The sequence below is a fragment of the Neomonachus schauinslandi genome, chromosome 1, assembly GCF_002201575.2.
Source record: "Neomonachus schauinslandi chromosome 1, ASM220157v2, whole genome shotgun sequence".
In the NCBI taxonomy this organism is placed as follows: Eukaryota; Metazoa; Chordata; class Mammalia; order Carnivora; family Phocidae; genus Neomonachus; species Neomonachus schauinslandi.
Window position 1 is genome coordinate 117,472,046 of NC_058403.1, and position 17,440 is coordinate 117,489,485.

The following is a 17,440-nucleotide window of genomic DNA, read 5'->3' on the forward strand; positions in this document are numbered from 1 at the left end:
GTAATTTTTGGATTTTTAAATGCTCGTTCTATATGATAGCTTACTTGGGGATACCTGGTGTTTAGTTCAGTATCATGAGGTTCAATATTCTGTATCCTCTTTAGTGATACCAGGGACCTTCTTAATGTGTCCCCTGCCACTATCTTGGACCTTCAGAACTTCAAATAATTAGATACTTTGCCCAGTTGAGGACTATATATAGGCTGTATCTTCTTAGCCACTTTTCCAATGGTAATATATGAGTATGTTGAGAGCATGAGATTTACATAAATATTTGTAAGATCCATTTGTTTGGGTAGTAAATTGCAACTTGTTCTCAAGTTTTCAAGATGATATGTAATAGGTAGTTTCTAGGGCTCCCTGAATCTTGTAATATAAGATTAACAGTAAGGCTAAGATTGCCCTTAAAACCGTTCACAGTTCTTTGGATTAGTGAAATGTGCTTTTTTTCTTTTTTTGAGAATCTCAGTCAGGCTCCACACCAGCATGGAGCCCAATGCGGGGCTCGATCTCACAACCCTGAGGTCATGACCTGAGTCAAAATCAAGATGACTGAGCCACCCAGGCACCCCGGATTAGTGAAATGTGCTTTTAAGTCTGTCTTGGTAAAATATGATCTACAAAATCTAAGTGACTAGTCATTTTATAACTTAAAAAAATCTAGAATTTATTTTAGATTCAGATTATTTATAACTTTTATTAAGTGTAAAGTAAATTTAAATTTGTAAGTATTCAATTTAATCTTCCACAAATCTGTGTGCTCTAATTTAAATATTGACATTATAAAGCAAGTTAGAAATCTTTGTAAATTGTTTATTGATTTTTTACTGTAAAACTTTGATATTTGATGTGTTAAATTAGGTATTATATGCTCTCACCCTTTAGCTTTCATAGATAATCTATATCACCTTTGTAAGCACCTTGATTTTAGAGAAGATGAAACAGATGTGAAAACAGTTCTTGGAACTTTATTAAATTTAATGGAAGATCCAGATAAGGATGTTAGAGTGGCTTTTAGTGGAAATATCAAGCATATATTGGAATCCTTGGACTCTGAAGATGGATTTATAAAAGAGGTTGATAGTTTTTATTTTTAAACATTTGTATCTTCATTAACCTGGCTCTAAAAAATTCTTTAACTAGTTAATTTTATTATTCTAGCTTTTTGTCTTAAGAATGAAGGAAGCATATACACATGCTCAAATCTCAAGAAATAATGAGTTGAAGGATACCTTGATTCTTACAACAGGGGATATTGGAAGGTATATTTGGCAGCATTTGTATACTTCCTTTTTTGTTTGCTTTGTGTTAGAAATGGTGGTGGGACAGATATGATATAGAAAGAAATGTGTTATCAACATGTATTTTTTTATGAATTTCCATTTATATTTGAGACATTGATGATAACTTTTTTTAATTTTAGGGCAGCAAAAGGAGATTTGGTACCTTTTGCACTTTTGCATTTATTGCATTGTTTATTATCGAAGTCAGCATCTGTCTCTGGAGCAGCATATACAGAAATCAGAGCTCTGGTTGCAGCTAAGAGTGTTAAACTGCAAAACTTTTTTAGCCAGTATAAGAAACCCATCTGTCAGGTGAGAGTCAGAATTGGCCTTGACTATAGGAAATAGCAGTACTTTGCAAGAGTTTAAAAAAAAAAGCCATATATATATATATTTTTTTTTTATTTGTCTTGCTTTAAAGGATATATATATATTTTAATTTTATTTATTTATTTGAGAGAGAGAGAGCACGCACACACATGAGTGGGGGAGGGACACAGGGAGAAGCAGATTCCCCTCTGAGCAAGGAGACCGATGTGGTGCTCGATCCCAGGACCCTGAGAATCATGACCTGAGCTGAAGGCAGACACTTAACCCACTGAGCCACCCAGGCGCCCTTAAAGGATATATTTTTTAAATGATGTATTCAGTTTATTTAATAAGAGAACCTAGATCTTACCAGTTTTACATTTTACGATCTTGGTCTGGAGATATATATTATAAATGGGAGGGGAAAAATCATCTTATGATAATATATTGACGTATTATGCTCTGTTGTTGATCTATTAAGAAATGCTTTTTTAGCCTTTTAGTGATGATAAACTTTTTTAATATTGTGGATAAGGCACTTTGTTTTTAAAAAGGTTGATTCAATTCATGGTTGAAAAGTTAGGATATGTTAAAGTACTGGCTTTGCCCTGTTAGTGGTGTAAATTTAAATTTCTTAACATGGTTTCTCCATTTGTAAAAGGGAGATTATGACATAATCTACCTCATTAAGGTTGTTAAACAAAAATTGAATGAGCTAATTCAGGTAATGTGTTTAGAGCACTGATAATGTTCTTTATGTTAGCTTAGAGAGTATTTGTTAAATTTCCTTCCTTGTATGAAAATTAACAAATTGTTTTGCTCTAGTTTTTAGTAGAATCCCTCCATTCCAGTCAGATGACAGCACTTCCTAGTACTCCATGCCAGAATGCTGAGATGAGGAAACAAGATGTGGCTCACCAGAGAGAAATGGCTTTAAATACCTTGTCTGAAATTGCCAATGTTTTTGACTTTCCTGATCTTAATCGTTTCCTTACTGTAAGTTGCAAGGTGTAGTTGACTTAATTGAGGTTTTCAATTTTTTTTTTTTTTTTTTTTTTAAGATTTTATTTATTTATTTGAGTCAGAGAGAATGAGAGACAGAGAGCATGAGAGGGAGGAGGGTCAGAGGGAGAAGCAGACTCCCTGCCGAGCAGGGAGCCCGATGCGGGACTCGATCCCGGGACTCCAGGATCGTGACCTGAGCCGAAGGCAGTCGCTTAACCAACTGAGCCACCCAGGCGCCCGAGGTTTTCAATTTTGTGTTTATTCCATTCTAGTCTTGTTTAAGGAAAATCTGGCAAGTACATTGAGGAGCATATAGATCCTGGATTTTCAAATTTACATGTTTTCTTTTGACTTTATTTGTTATAAAATTTAAGTTCATGTTAATTTGAGTTATTGCTTTATATGGTTAGTTATCCTGAAAAGTTAATACTAATTGATTAATGCTAACTAATTCAGTTGACTGAGCCCTTATGTCTTTAGTGCTATGATTGGTTCCATTGGTAATGCACAGTCTTATATCATTTTTATCCCTAAGGAGTTAGAGTAATATAGTACAAAACTATTGATATATATGATCTCCTGTGAATTCAGATTACAGAGTTTGTAGTATGGAGTGGTTTGGGAAGCCTTTGAAATGTCAGTGGGTTGAGATTTGAAAGATGGATGGAGTAGATTATCTTACTACCTTTTCGCAAGGGCAAAGTTATAATTATCCTTAATAAATTATAATAATGATTCACACTGTCAGAACTGAGTATTTCTCCCTACAATATTACTGTGTTTTAAACAAACTTAAAATTGCTTGTAAATTGGTCAAATCCTGGAAGGAAATATGATAGTTATAGTAAGGACCATAAAGATACTCTTATCTTTTCATTCAGTAATTTCACTCTGGGAACCAAAAGTGCAGGTGTTTATTGCAACATTTTCCAAGTAGCAAAACTAAACAAAACCCTGAAAAGAAACTAAATGTCTAATATTTAGGTTATAGAACAAACCATTAATATAATAATTTTTAATATTTTGTAGACTATCTTATGTTAAATCAGTCTTAAAATGGCTTCATTTCAATATTAAATTGAAAGGTATTAAACATCTCTGAGGGCCAGGGCTGAGGCTAGTTTACTATTACGTCTCCCGTGCCTAGTATAGTGACTGACATGTAGTAGGTGTTTTTTAGATACATGTTGAATGAATAAATGAAAGGCCAACCATTTTATGTTTGGAATTTTATATATATTTAATGAATAAGATCTTAAAGGAAATAGACCAAAATCAAAACAGATTTTTTTTGCCATGTTGGGATGGTGAGTATGTTAAAATGGTTTTATTAATATTGAAGCATGAACTTTTTAATTAAAAAAAAAACAATTTAAAATACTGTATTTATGGTTACTCTTGCTTGTTGTCTAAATCCAAGTTAGCCCAAATAATAAATCAAACTTGGAAATTCTGCCTAAGAGCATGAGTATACTTTAACACATACTCATGAAAAGTTACCTTCTTTACTTATGTACTAGCATATACATTAGCTACAGTGTGAACTCTGCTATCAGGGACCTTGGCCATTTTTTTGCTTCTATACCTGTAGTGTCTGAATCATGTAGATGCTCAGTAAATATCTGTTGAGTGAATAAATGGTAAATCTGAATTTAAGTACATATGGACTCCAGATTTGTTTGGCATTTTAAAATATTTTTGCACATAACTCATGTGAATATGTTATTACCTGGACAAATGTACTTTTTAGTAATTGTAGTGTTTCTTTTTCAGAGGACATTACAAGTTCTGCTACCTGACCTTGCTGCCAAAGCAAGCCCTGCAGCTTCTGCTCTCATTCGAACTTTAGGAAAACAATTAAATGTCAATCGTAGAGAGATTTTAATAAATAACTTCAAATATATTTTTTCTCATTTGGTCTGTTCCTGTTCCAAGGATGAGTTAGAACGTGCCCTTCATTATCTGAAGGTAATTGTGTGTTTGTGTGTATTTTACTCTTTTGTTTAAATTAGCATTATAGGAAAGCTGTTGTAACATTATTGTAGGAAGGAGAGTGAGTAATTTATAGCTTATTCTAGAGTAATATAAGTGCAAATAGTATCATGCCAAATAAGCTTTATTTTGGGCCTAGAGGAGCATATTAAATAGAATTATTCATTTGTTATTTTCTTTGATCATTTCACCATAATGGCATATGATAATCATCCATTCGTGGATCAGGTTCTCAACTCATTTCATTTTAGAATTTTTTTTTTTAGCTTTTTTTTTTTTGTAGTCTCTACACCCATTGTGGGGCTCAACTCACACCCCCAAGATCAAGAGTCACATGTTCTTCCAAGTGAGCCAACCAGACACCCCTCATTTTAGAATTTTTTTTTTTTTTTAAGATTTTATTTATTTCGCAGAGAGACACAGCGAGAGAGGGAACACAGGCAGGGCGAGTGAGAGAGAGAGAAGCAGGCTTCCTGCCAAGCAGGGAGCCCAATGTGGGGCTCAATCCTAGGACCTTGGGATCATGACCTGAGCCGAAGGCAGATGCTTAACGACTGAGTCACCCAGGCGCCCCTCATTTTAGAATTTTTTGATTGGAGGGGCACTTGATGGCTGTCAATATCTGCTCAGGTCCTGGGCTCCTGGGATTGAGCCTTCCATCGGGCTCACTGCTCAGTGGGAAGCCTGCTTCTCCTTCTCCTCCCCACTCATGCTCTCTCTCTCTCAAATAAATAAATAAAATCTTTTTTAAAAAATGAATTTTTTTTTTTAAAGATTTTATTTATTTATTTGAGAGAGAGAATGAGAGAGAGAGCATGAGAGGGGGGAGGGTCAGAGGGAGAAGCAGGCTCCTTGCTGAGCAGGGAGCCCGATGCGGGACTCGATCCCGGGACTCCAGGATCATGACCTGAGCCGAAGGCAGTCGCTTAACCAACTGAGCCACCCAGGCACCCAAAAATGAATTTTTTGATTGGAGCTGTAAGTTGACTGATATGCAAGTAATTATATTTACAGGAAGAGGCAATCTCAACTATAGCATAATGCTAGTGTTTTGTTTAGTTACTTAGTGCTCTGATTACAATTTGGGCCAGTATTTTGCTTGTTTTTTAAAATTTAAAATTATAGCTTATACTTCTTTTTTGGTGTCATACTAGCAATGATTTTTTTAATTAATTTTTTTTTAGAGAGCGCGAACGCACATGGGGAGGGACAAGGAAGAGAGAATCTTTTTTTTTTTAAGATTTTATTTATTTATTTGAGAGGGAGAGAGTTCGTGCAAGCATGTGCAGTGGGGCGGAGCAGAGGGACAAGCAGACTCCCTGCTGCTGAGTGTGGAGTCCAACGTGGGGCGCGGGGCTCGATTCCAAGACCCTGAGATCATTACCTGAGCCGAAATCAAGAGTTGGATACTTAAACGACTGGGACTGCCAGGCACCCCCGTAACAATATCTTTGAAAAAATACAAGACTATGCAGGAACAGGAGAAACTGTCAGATACATATATGTGACTACTGTTTTCTCTGATGTTAATTTATTTCATGTTTTTCAAATATGGTAGCAATAGATTTCTTTCCACATGAGAATTATTGAATATTGAGTATGTTTATTCATTTTGAGAAAGAAAATCTATATTGTAGAGGTAGAATGATAATAATATTTTCCTACATGTCAGAACTTTACTAAACAATTTATATGGATCATTTCACTTAGTCCTTAGTAGTTAGCCAATGAGATAAAGATGCTGTTATTTTTCCATTTTATAATTGAGAAAGCTAAGGCAGAGAGGTCAGATTAGGTAACTTGTCCAGGTCACAGCAGAAGTAATAAGTGACAAAGTTGGAATTTAAATTCAAACAGTGTGACCAGAAAGACTGCTCTAAGCCACTACACTATATTTTCTCCCAGGGATTATGTATCTAAGAATAATGAGTTGATGATATTTTAAGAAAACTGGGACTTCCTTTTTAAAATTTTATTTGAAAATAGTCTAATCACTTTTCTTCATTACCTGTAGCCCATGGGAGACCTGCTGGGAGAAACTGAGATTAAAATCCTTTTCTAATACCTTTTAAAAATACCATTAGTAAATCTTGTCAGATGATCTAAAACTCCTGATTTACTAATAGTATGTTAAAATCAAGATACTTTCTTCCAAGAGCCTGTTATTACTATTTTTTTAATGTATCTTTGGATTAGAATGAAACAGAAATTGAACTGGGGAGTCTATTGAGGCAAGATTTCCAAGGATTGCATAATGAATTATTGCTACGTATTGGAGAGCACTATCAACAGGTTTTCAATGGTTTGTCAATACTTGCCTCATTTGCATCTAGTGATGATCCATATCAGGGCCCCAGAGAGATCACATCACCCGAATTAATGGTAAGGAATGTTTTATGGGCTTTTTGTTTGTTTGTTTTTGCCTTTTTGTAGCTTAATTGTGAGATTGGAGAAACAGGTATTGTATGCATCTTCCAAATGCTAGAGATTTATTTAAATTTCAAATTAGGATTTTTATTTTGAAAAGGTTGATGATTTAAATTATATGGTCACAGCAAGGTATATATTGAAAAATACGTGTTTTGAAATGATTATAGATTTTATTTTTTCACTGGGTAAAAATGTTCAAATTAATTTTTCTTCACTACTTTTTAACTAGAGTTAAAAAACTTCTACTCCCAACTACCTGTTTGGCACAACATACTAACTACTTCTCTTTTCCTATCTTATTTAACCTTTCAGTGGTATTCAGTACAACTGACCATCCCTTCCCTTGTGACTTCTGTCATACCACACTTTTTTGATTTTTTTTTTTTTTACTGTCTACTCAGTCTTTATTGGCTCTTTTTCTCTACTTTGTCTACTTTATCCTTTATTTTATTTTTTTTAATATTTATTTGAGAGAAAGAGTGAGCGAGAGAGAGAGGGAGAGAGGGAGAAGCAGGCTCCCCACAGAGCAAGGAGTCCGATGCGGGCCTTGATCCCAGGACCCCAGGATCATGACCCAATCCAAAGACAAACGCTTAACTGACTGAGCCACCCAGGTGCCCCAGTATCCTTGCCCCTTCCTTGTCCATACATAAATATTTTGAATATTCTTCTTTGCAGAGTACTCACATTCCCATTTTGTAATAATATTAACAACTTAAATGTAACACTTTACTATATTCTTTTTTCCCCCAAGTTCCAAAAAAGGCTTTATTACATACAGAGGAGAGGGGTTCAGTCCTTCTTGGCTGCTGCTTTCGTCATGGCTGCCAGGACATTGCTCAGCTCCTTTCTCTTCCTCTTGGCACGGATGTGTGTCCCCATCCTTTTCTTGATGAACTTGAGGGTGTGCTTGTCCTTAGAGACCTTGAACAGCTCCGTTGCATGCTGCCATATGGGGTGAAGCCACACACCTCTCATATCATGTCCGCACAAACTTGATGTGCTTGATGAGGTGCCTGCAGCAGCTTCTTTACTTTGGTTTGTTCATGTTCTTAGTCACCTTGTGGCCCTTGTTGAGGCCCTTGGCCATAGAGTCGTGCAGAGCCATGGCTGCTGCTTCTCAGTGGCCCCTATAGCAAAAGCAGTACTTTACTATTTTCTTAGTGTTTAATGCATGTTATCTTATTTAATCTCTATAACATCTCTGTGCAATAAGTCTTTTCATTTTACAGACTCAGAGGAGATAAGTAACTTACCCAGCATCACACACTGGGTAGGTCAAAATCAGGATTCAAACCCAGGTTTGGCTGACTTAAAGCCCATACCCTTTCCTCTAGGACCTTCTTATAAGAAAGAATTAATCCTGTTCATTTCAGGAGACCCAAAGTGCCATGGTCAGTGATACCTAATCTGTAACTGTTGATGCCCATGGCCTGTACCCCTCTACCACTGTTACCTCAGGGGATATTGACCCCCTGTGTCAGACCTATTGTTCTGCAGGTTATTTTTTCCTTATTTAAGTACTTTTTTCCCCACCTTGACTCTGAATGTTCTAGATAAGGACAGTCACTTTCTTTTTCTGTTCTTCTCCTTAAGATTAAATATCCTCTTCATTCTGGGTCCTTCTGTGAGTCACATCCTGAGGATCTCACCCCTAGCACACTTCATAGTTCAAAAGCTCATGATTTTCTCACTGTAGAGTACTGTTTAACCATATTTTGTCATGGTGATTATAAATCACTAATTTTTTTTTACTTTTTTTTATTATGTTAATCACCATACATTACATCATTAGTTTTTGATGTAGTGTTCCATGATTCATTGTTTGCATATAACACCCAGTGCTCCATTCAATATGTGCCCTCTTTAATACCCATCACCAGGCTAATCCATCCCCCCCCCCCGCCCCGAACCCTCAGTTTGTTTCTCAGAGTCCATCGTCTCTCATGGTTCATCTCCCCCTCCGATTTCCCCCCCTTCATTCTTCCCCTCCTGCTATCTTCTTTTTTTTTTCTAACATATAATGTATTATTTGTCTCAGAGGTACAGATCTATGATTCAACAGTCTTGCACAATTCACAGTGCTCACCATAGCACATACCCTCCCCAATGTCTATCACCCAGCCACCCCATCCCTCCCACCCCCTACCACTCCAGCAACCCTCAGTTTGTTTCCTGAGATTAAGAATTCCTCATATCAGTGAGGTCACATGATACATGTCTTTCTCTGATTGACTTATTTCGCTCAGCATAACACTCTCCAGTTCTATCCACGTCGTTGCAAATGGCAAGATTTCATTCCTTTTGATGGCTGCATAATTGTATATGTGTACCACATCTTCTTTATCCATTCATCTGTCGATGGACGTCTTAGCTCTTTCCACAGTTTGGCTATTGTGGACATTGCTGCTATAAACATCGGGGTGCACGTACCTCTTCAGATCCTTACATTTGTATCTTTGGGGTAAATACCCAGTAGTGCAGTTGCTGGATTGTATGATAGCTCTATTTCCAACTTTTTGAGGACCTTCCATCCTGTTTTCCAGAGTGGCTGCACCAGCTTGCATTCCCACCAACAGTGTAGGAGGGTTCCCCTTTCTCCGCATCCCCTCCAACATCTGTCGTTTCCTGACTTGTTAATTTTAGCCATTCTGACTGGTGTGAGGTGGTATCTCATTGAGGTTTTGATTTGGATTTCCCTGATGCCGAGCGATGTTGAGCACTTTTTCATGTGTCTGTTGGCCATTTGGATGTCTTCTTTGGAAAAATGTCTGTTCATGTCTTCTGCCCATTTCTTGATTGGATCACTTGTTGGGTGTTGAGTTTGATAAGTTCTTTATAGATTTTGGATACTAGCCCTTTATCTGATATGTCATTTGCAAATATCTTCTCCCATTCTAGTTTCACTAATTTTTAAAATACTAGATGTGAGAATATATAGTTTTAGAGAAAATCCACCAAGTGCTTATTCTAATAACTTAACATAGGTAATATAGAAATGATGTTAGTTAAATAGTTGATTTATGAAGTTCAATCTGTGTAAAACTTACATAATATCTGTTTTATGTGTTTTTTTTTCATTAGGCTGATTATTTGCAACCTAAGTTGTTGGGCATTTTGGCCTTTTTTAACATGCAGTTACTGAGCTCCAGTGTTGGCATTGAAGATAAGAAAATGGTAGGTAGTGATATTAAGTTGCAAAGTTCTAGAATTCATATAGAATTTATAGGAGACATGACTTCTGCTTGTAGCTACAAACATTCAAAGGTAAGAAATAAATATATATAGTTAGCAGACTCCTTATCAAGAAGCCTGGCTCTTTTCATACTTTGGTGTTCTGCTTGGTCCTTTCAGGACTGGTCTTTATTGGAGTTTTCCACTGTAGTAATCCCTGTGCTGGTTTGCATGCAGTTTGGGATGCAAATGTAGCCTCTTCCCTAGAGTACCTTGGTAATTTTGTTTATTTTTGTCATTAATTGTGCATTTTTTCAAAATAAAATATTTATTTTAAAAAAATATTTAAACCAAAAGAAATAATCAAACATATGATATTCTGAATCTCTCTATCCCTTTATAAGCTTTGGGGGAATCTAAAAAGAGGAATTATATCACTTACAGTTTTTGTTTGTTTATAAAGCCAGTTTTAACCCAAACTGCCTTAGAAGACTTTATTGGCTTTGTGACTAAAAGTGTAAGAATAATACAGCTTTGGGCATAACTTTATTTTGGGCACAGTGTTCTCAGAATTCATCTCTTAGCTCAAATGCCCCTGGATTGGCCCTATACATAAGTGCCAGGTGATGACCCCAAGGGCTTCAGGCTCATGTCCTCATACCATCTAGCTCAGTGGGAAAAAAAAAGACTAGCATCTCTGATGGCTCAACAAAAGTTGCATAATTGAGTTCATTGGTCCACACTGGTATGTTGTGAGTCATGGCCCATGGTGTTTTTGAAAACCAAAAATGTTAGGTTATATAAAGCCAAATAACTTCAATATTTGTTAGTTTATGTTTAAATGTGTTTGGCACAATGAAGTTTCATTATGACTACTCTAACAGTTGGTCACCACTAGAAGTTTCTATCCATAGATTAGGAGAGAATTTTAGATACTGATTAAATTTCCCTTTTTATTGCTTTCCATATCTGCAGTCAGTAAAATTACAGAAAAAAATCTCTGAGTAGAAGCTTTTATTTCAGTCTGTACTCTTCTTCTTTTAATAACCTTAAGGAGCCAGGACATGGTACAATATTAAACTCTACTTCCACAGCCAATACTTATTCTCTTGGTGTCATCTGGTAAATTTAATCCCCCAGACAACTTCTGTTTCATCTCCATGGAATCTTTCTTATCGTTATCCAGAGTGAGAGAATGACCTTCAATCTAAGAAAACTATAGTTTGTGTTTTAAACCATAAAAAGCTTGTATGTTTTGGTACATAGTTAAGGTTGTCTAGAGAGTTTCTTTATCCTTTCATTAGAACCTGGAGCTGTTGATACAAGTCCGATTCTGTGTTCCACAATAAAATGTGTACATAATTTTCTGGGTATGTCATCAGTTTTGTTTTTCTAAATTTGTTTGTTTTACTAAATTCAGAGCATCTTGAAATTAGTACCATTAGGACAAAAATACATGTGCTACATAATAGTTTGGGATGAATATGAAGAAAATTAAACAATAGGTATTATATTCTTAATAAATTTGAAAATTACTATTCTAGAGCACTGCCAGGACAAAAATAACAAATTACCTTCACAAGAAAAAAACAGACCAGAACTCAGCTTATATTTTTCCAATTCGTAATTCTTACATAAGAATTTGGACCAAACAAACTGACCAACATTTAGACATTGTGTTGCCAGAGAATAGATACTACTCTGAGATGTGGGTGGGATCTTTTCCTTAGGGCTCATCTACTCCTGCTGACTTGTTTATAGGCTTTATTTTAAAGCCCTACTTACTTTATAGGCTTTGAACAGTTTGATGTCTTTGATGAAGTTGATGGGACCAAAACATGTCAGTTCTGTGAGGGTGAAGATGATGACCACGCTAAGAACTGGCCTGAGATTCAAGGATGATTTTCCTGAATTGTGTTGCAGGTAATTGACTGCCTAAGTTCATTAGAACTTTTGCGTTTCCCAGTAGCATTAACTTGAATTCTTATCTCTTTGAGGGATTCAGGCTGTAAATAATTAAGATGGAAAGGATATTTGTATTGAAAGGGAATATGTTTACTTCTTCAAAGACATACTAGTATGAAATCTTTTAACATACTGGGAAATAAAATAGTATAATGAACCCCTCCATACCTATTTTCCAACCTCAACAGTTATCAACATTGCTGATCTTAATCTGACCACCTCCACCTATTTTATTGTTAGTTGGAATGTTTTAGAGAAAACCCCAGTATCAAATCATTGCAGTTGTAAATACCTCAGATTTATCTAATGGATAAGGCATTTAAAAAAATACGACCATCATGAATTATTATACTTTGCAGAAATAATAGGAATTTCTTAATATCATCTAAAACTCAGTCCATTATTCAGATTTCCCCAGTTGTCTCAAAGATTTTTTTCCCCAAAAATGTTGATTTGAGTCAGAATAAAATAACGTGCACATGTCACACATTTGGTTGTTTGGCCCCTTAAATATAATCTCTTACAAACAGATTCAGTCCTTAAGACCCTTCCCCACACTTCTTTCAAGCCATTGAGATTTTGGCATGTAGGATTCCTAATTTAATATAATTTTAGTATTACTTCTAACAGACTACTGAATGCAGTTTAAGCTTCTTGAAGGTCCTTTTTTTGTTTTATTTGTTTATTTACCTATGTATTTTTGCTTTTTTCAGAGGTCTTTTTTGTCCTTAGACTGTACTTATTAGAGATGGAGTGTCAGAATAATATGTTTTTTTTGTTTTTTTAAAGATTTTATTTATTTATTTGACAGAGAGAGACACAGTGAGAGAGGGAACACAAGCAGGGAGAGTGGGAGGGGGAGAAGCAGGCTTCCTGCGGAGCAGGGAGCCCAACCTGGGGTGGATCCCAGGAATCTGGGATCATGACCTGAGCCGAAGGCAGACACTTAACAACTGAGCCACCCAGGCGCCCCAGAATAATATGTTTTAAAGTCATGTGAAGTAATTCTTTTCTGTCACCAACTTGATACTCATTTAGGTTCAGTTGTTTCGGTTTGTTTAAAATTTTTTAAAAGGATTTATTTATTTATTTGAGAGAGAGACAGAGAGAGTATGAGCAGCAGGGAGGGCGTAAGAGTGACAAGCAGACTCCCCGCTGAACACAGAGCAGGGCTCAATCCTAGGACCTTGAGATCATGACCTGAGCCGAATTCAGACGCTTAACCGACTGAGCCACCCAGGTGCCACTAGTTTGTTTAAAATTTTTAGAGGTTGCTTTTTCCCTCTTTAATTTTAAATTCATATAATACATAAACATTGTCTGAAATTCAAATTTGTGAATCTAGATTTCCTTTCTAACTATAAGTATCTATTTTTCTTAATTTTTGTATAATTCTCCCCTTTTTAAAAGTATAAACAAATTGGGGCACGTGGGTGGCTCAGTCATTAAGCGTCTGCCTTTGGCTCAGGTCATGATCCCAAGGTCCTGGGATCCAGCCCTGCATTGGGCTCCCTGCTCAGCAGGAGGCCTGCTTCTCCCTCTCCCACTCCCCCTGCTTGTGTTCCCTCTCTTGCTGTGTCTCTCTCTGTCAAATAAATAAATAAAATCTTAAAAAAATAAAATAAAATAATATAAATAAATACACACACTTATTTTTGTATTAACCTTGCCCCAAAAGGTAGCATATTATAACCACTGTTTTTTACCTTGCTTTTTTTGACTTAATACATTAGAGAGATCACTCTGTTTGCATATAGAGTACTGATCTTTATTCTGTTTTTACAGCTGCATTGTAACCTTATTATTTGTATTGTTGTTTGCCTTTATTATTTGTATGTATGTATTATTTGTATATATTGTTGTAGCTGATAACTCACTGATGGGGCTTTACAAATAATAAAAACAATGTGACTTTTAACTTATTTATTTTTTCACATAGAGCTTGGGATTGTTTTGTTCGTTGCCTGGATCATGCTTATCTTGGTTCCCTTCTCAGTCATGTGATAGTAGCTTTGTTACCTCTCATACATATCCAGCCTGAAGAAACTGCAGCTATATTTCACTACCTCATAATTGAAAACAGGTATTTATTGTAACTGAAATTAATAGTAAAGATAGCAATTTTTTATTACTGTATATTTATGTCTCAAGGTATTGGGATTACTGCTGGCAAGGTGGAATTGTTCACATTCTTTTTAATTTAGGGTGCATCAAACAAAAATAATTGACATGCTTTAAGTCAATACAGATTGAACTGATGTTATTTCAGTTGTGACATTGATCCATTATAATTATATTTAAAACAGTCTTAGATCAGCAACTCAAAATTATTTTTCATCAGTTTTGAAAAAAGTGAGGCTAAATTTACCTTTCCTTTCTTTTTTTTTTTTTTAATTTTATTTATTTATTTGAGAGAGAGCATGAGCAGGGTGAGGGGCAGAGGGAGAAACAGACTCCCTGCTGAGCAGGGAACCTGACGCGGGGCTCAATCCCAGGACTCCAGGATCATGACCAGAGCCACAGGCAGACGCCGAGCTGAGCCACCCAGGCACCCCTTAACCTTTCCTTTTCCTTTCCTTTCACACTTAAAAGGCAGACAGTTGAATAACATGAGAAAGGTTAGGAGGGATGTTCACTTACTTTCTATAGCTTACCTTAGTTGACGGTCTCATCACTTCATTGTATTAGCTTTTTAACCAGCCTCCCTTCCTTTAGGATTTTATCAAATTTCTTCATATTATTCATATTTAAAGCATTTTTTTTATCAGTATTATTATAACATATGGAGATTTTCTATGATTCTCCCAATTACTAACAGATGAATTTCAAATTGCTTATCTTGACATTCAAGTCTTTCCAAAATTTGGTCACATCTTATTTCTTTAAATCTTTTCTCAAGATTTTCCAAAACAGACTATGCTCTAGCTTACTTGGACTGCTATTGGAAAAACATATGTTACTCCCTTCCATTTTTGTATTTCACACTGGTTGCTTTTTAGCCTGGAATGTGTTTCTATACATTTTAAAATTGTTTCTATGTTTACACTTACTGTTATATGATATATATATTGCCTTTGCTTTGGAAAAGCTAGGTTTGAAGTACTACCTGTTTACCTGCTTACTCACCTATGCACATACTCCTGCTATTCCCATTAATCATTTTCAGTAACTGTCTAAGCAGGGAGAAAGTACAGAAAAAAAGGTTAAAGTAGTTTTTTTTTTTTTTCAGTTAAAATACTTTTATTTTTGATAATTTGAATATGATAGAACAACATAATCACTGATCTAGATCACTTTTTCAAATACTTTTTGTATTATTACATAAATAGTGTTACCTGTGCTTTTTATTATATAGCAGTTAATTCTCTACCTTTTCATATAAAAAAATTCTTTCATTTAGTGCTAGTTAAAAGATCTTAAACTCCCTGAATAAAGAAATTCTTTCAGCTTCCTTTATTGTTACATCACCAGTGTCTAGCACATAGTGGCACATGATAGTTGCTTGATATATATTTATTGCATGAGTGAATGAAGACTAGAATTTAGAAATTCATTATTGGGACTCAGAAAGATTAGAGTATTATATTTGAAGCAAATTAAAAATTGTAGCCTCAGTAAGAATTATTGATATCTTTTTCTCTAAAATTTTTAATGAGAATTTGTGTTTTAAGGTTGGGTTTGGCTATCTCTTGCTGCACTGTGAACTACTCCAAAATCTGGTGTCTTAAAATGACAGCATTTTTATTTACTCATAATTTTGCAATCTGGACTGGGTTCAGCTGGTGGACTCTTCGGTCACTGGTGTGGCTGCTATCAGCCAGCAGGTAGACTTAGCTGGGTTTCTGTCTCTTTCCATGTAGTCTTAGAGCCTCACTCTTTTCACGTAACCAGTCCCTGTTGGTGGCCTTACGCGGTGACTTAGGACTCTGATGAGCACAAAACCAGAAGCTACCAGACCTTTTTAACACTTAGGCTCTAAATTGGCACAGCATTTCCTCTGCCACATTCTGTGTGTTAAAGCAAGTCACATACCTTGCCCAAAATGAAGAGGAAGTGACTATACATGCATACATATACAAAGAAGTATAGTTTTATTTGGGGCCACCAATGTAAATATTGCAACAGCTGATTTCCTTAGATTTGATTATTTGCTATTATTAACCACTAGACATGGTTAGGAAGAATCATTAATCCACTAGCACTTTTTTAAAGAATTTATTTATTTGAGAGATAAAGAGAGTGGGGGGATGGGCAGAGAGATGGGGGAGAGAGAAACCGAAGCAACTTGACGCTGAGCACAGAGCCCCATTAAGCTCCATCTTACAACCCTGATGAGATCATGACCTGAGCTGAAATCAGGAGTTGGACACTTAACCAACTGAGCCACCCAGCCGTCTCTTGCACTTTTTTTTTTTTTTTTTAAGATACTAGTTTTTAAATCTCTACACCCAATGTGGGGCTCTAACTCATCACCCGGAGATGCTCTACCAACTGAGCCCACCAGGCATCCCCGCTAGCACTTATAAGTGTGAACTAAATTGGCTTTAGTTTCAACCTCTGCCTTATATTTTTTTAGTATTTATACTCTTTGCAAATAATTCTTTTTCTTCCAATTAACTATTAGGGATGCTGTACAAGATTTTCTTCATGAAATATATTTTTTACCTGATCATCCAGAATTAAAAAAGATAAAAGCAGTTCTACAGGAATATAGAAAGGTATTTAATTTTTTATTTATGTGTTAGAAGATCACTGGTACAAAATTGTTCCCAGATTCCAATCTTTGAACAGAGGTTCTTTAGAATCATATCTAGAGATAATGTAGTACTTTTCTGATAGCTAATTTTGACAATTAGATAATCCTATCACAAATTATGATTTTTAGAAGGAAGTTTTAGCATTTAGATAAAGATGTTGTTGCATTACAGAAAACAGAGAGCAAAGAATACAGTACTTGTGACTTTACTTCCCAGGTCAATATGTCCCTACTTACAGTTCCCCAAAGAAGGAACTACCATAGCTTCATGCCCTGAAAAGCTGTGGGAGAATTCTAGTTATTTTGTGCTACAAACGATGGTATGAAATTGTCAAATCTTACTGATTCCTGAGCTTTAGAAGGGGAATAACCTGTAGTTCCATCATCTTGAAGTCCAGTGAATTCTCCGAAATTATGAAAGTATTAATGGTGATTCCATAGAATTTTAGAGCAGAAAGTGGGATACCTGATCTTGGGTCAGAATAGCAGAAGTATTTACTATAGACCCCAAGCTTGGTTCTGAGGT

At 35.8% G+C, this 17,440-nt stretch overlaps 1 protein-coding gene and 1 pseudogene across 2 annotated transcripts in view; one reads left to right on the plus strand and one right to left on the minus strand.

The window, feature by feature from the left end:
• ATR (ATR serine/threonine kinase) overlaps positions 1-17,440 on the plus strand; it is a 91,361-nt gene that overhangs the window by 12,053 nt on the left and 61,868 nt on the right. For both annotated transcript variants that reach the window (XM_021678730.1, XM_044915331.1), the window contains 10 exons: positions 886-1,076; positions 1,162-1,262; positions 1,424-1,595; positions 2,418-2,588; positions 4,371-4,565; positions 6,786-6,971; positions 10,104-10,196; positions 11,986-12,116; positions 14,098-14,241; positions 16,783-16,876. In XM_021678730.1, coding sequence (XP_021534405.1) covers positions 886-1,076; positions 1,162-1,262; positions 1,424-1,595; positions 2,418-2,588; positions 4,371-4,565; positions 6,786-6,971; positions 10,104-10,196; positions 11,986-12,116; positions 14,098-14,241; positions 16,783-16,876 — 1,478 coding nt within the window. The remainder of the gene's footprint in view (positions 1-885; positions 1,077-1,161; positions 1,263-1,423; positions 1,596-2,417; positions 2,589-4,370; positions 4,566-6,785; positions 6,972-10,103; positions 10,197-11,985; positions 12,117-14,097; positions 14,242-16,782; positions 16,877-17,440) is intronic.
• Positions 7,812-8,127, minus strand: LOC110570693 (annotated as a pseudogene).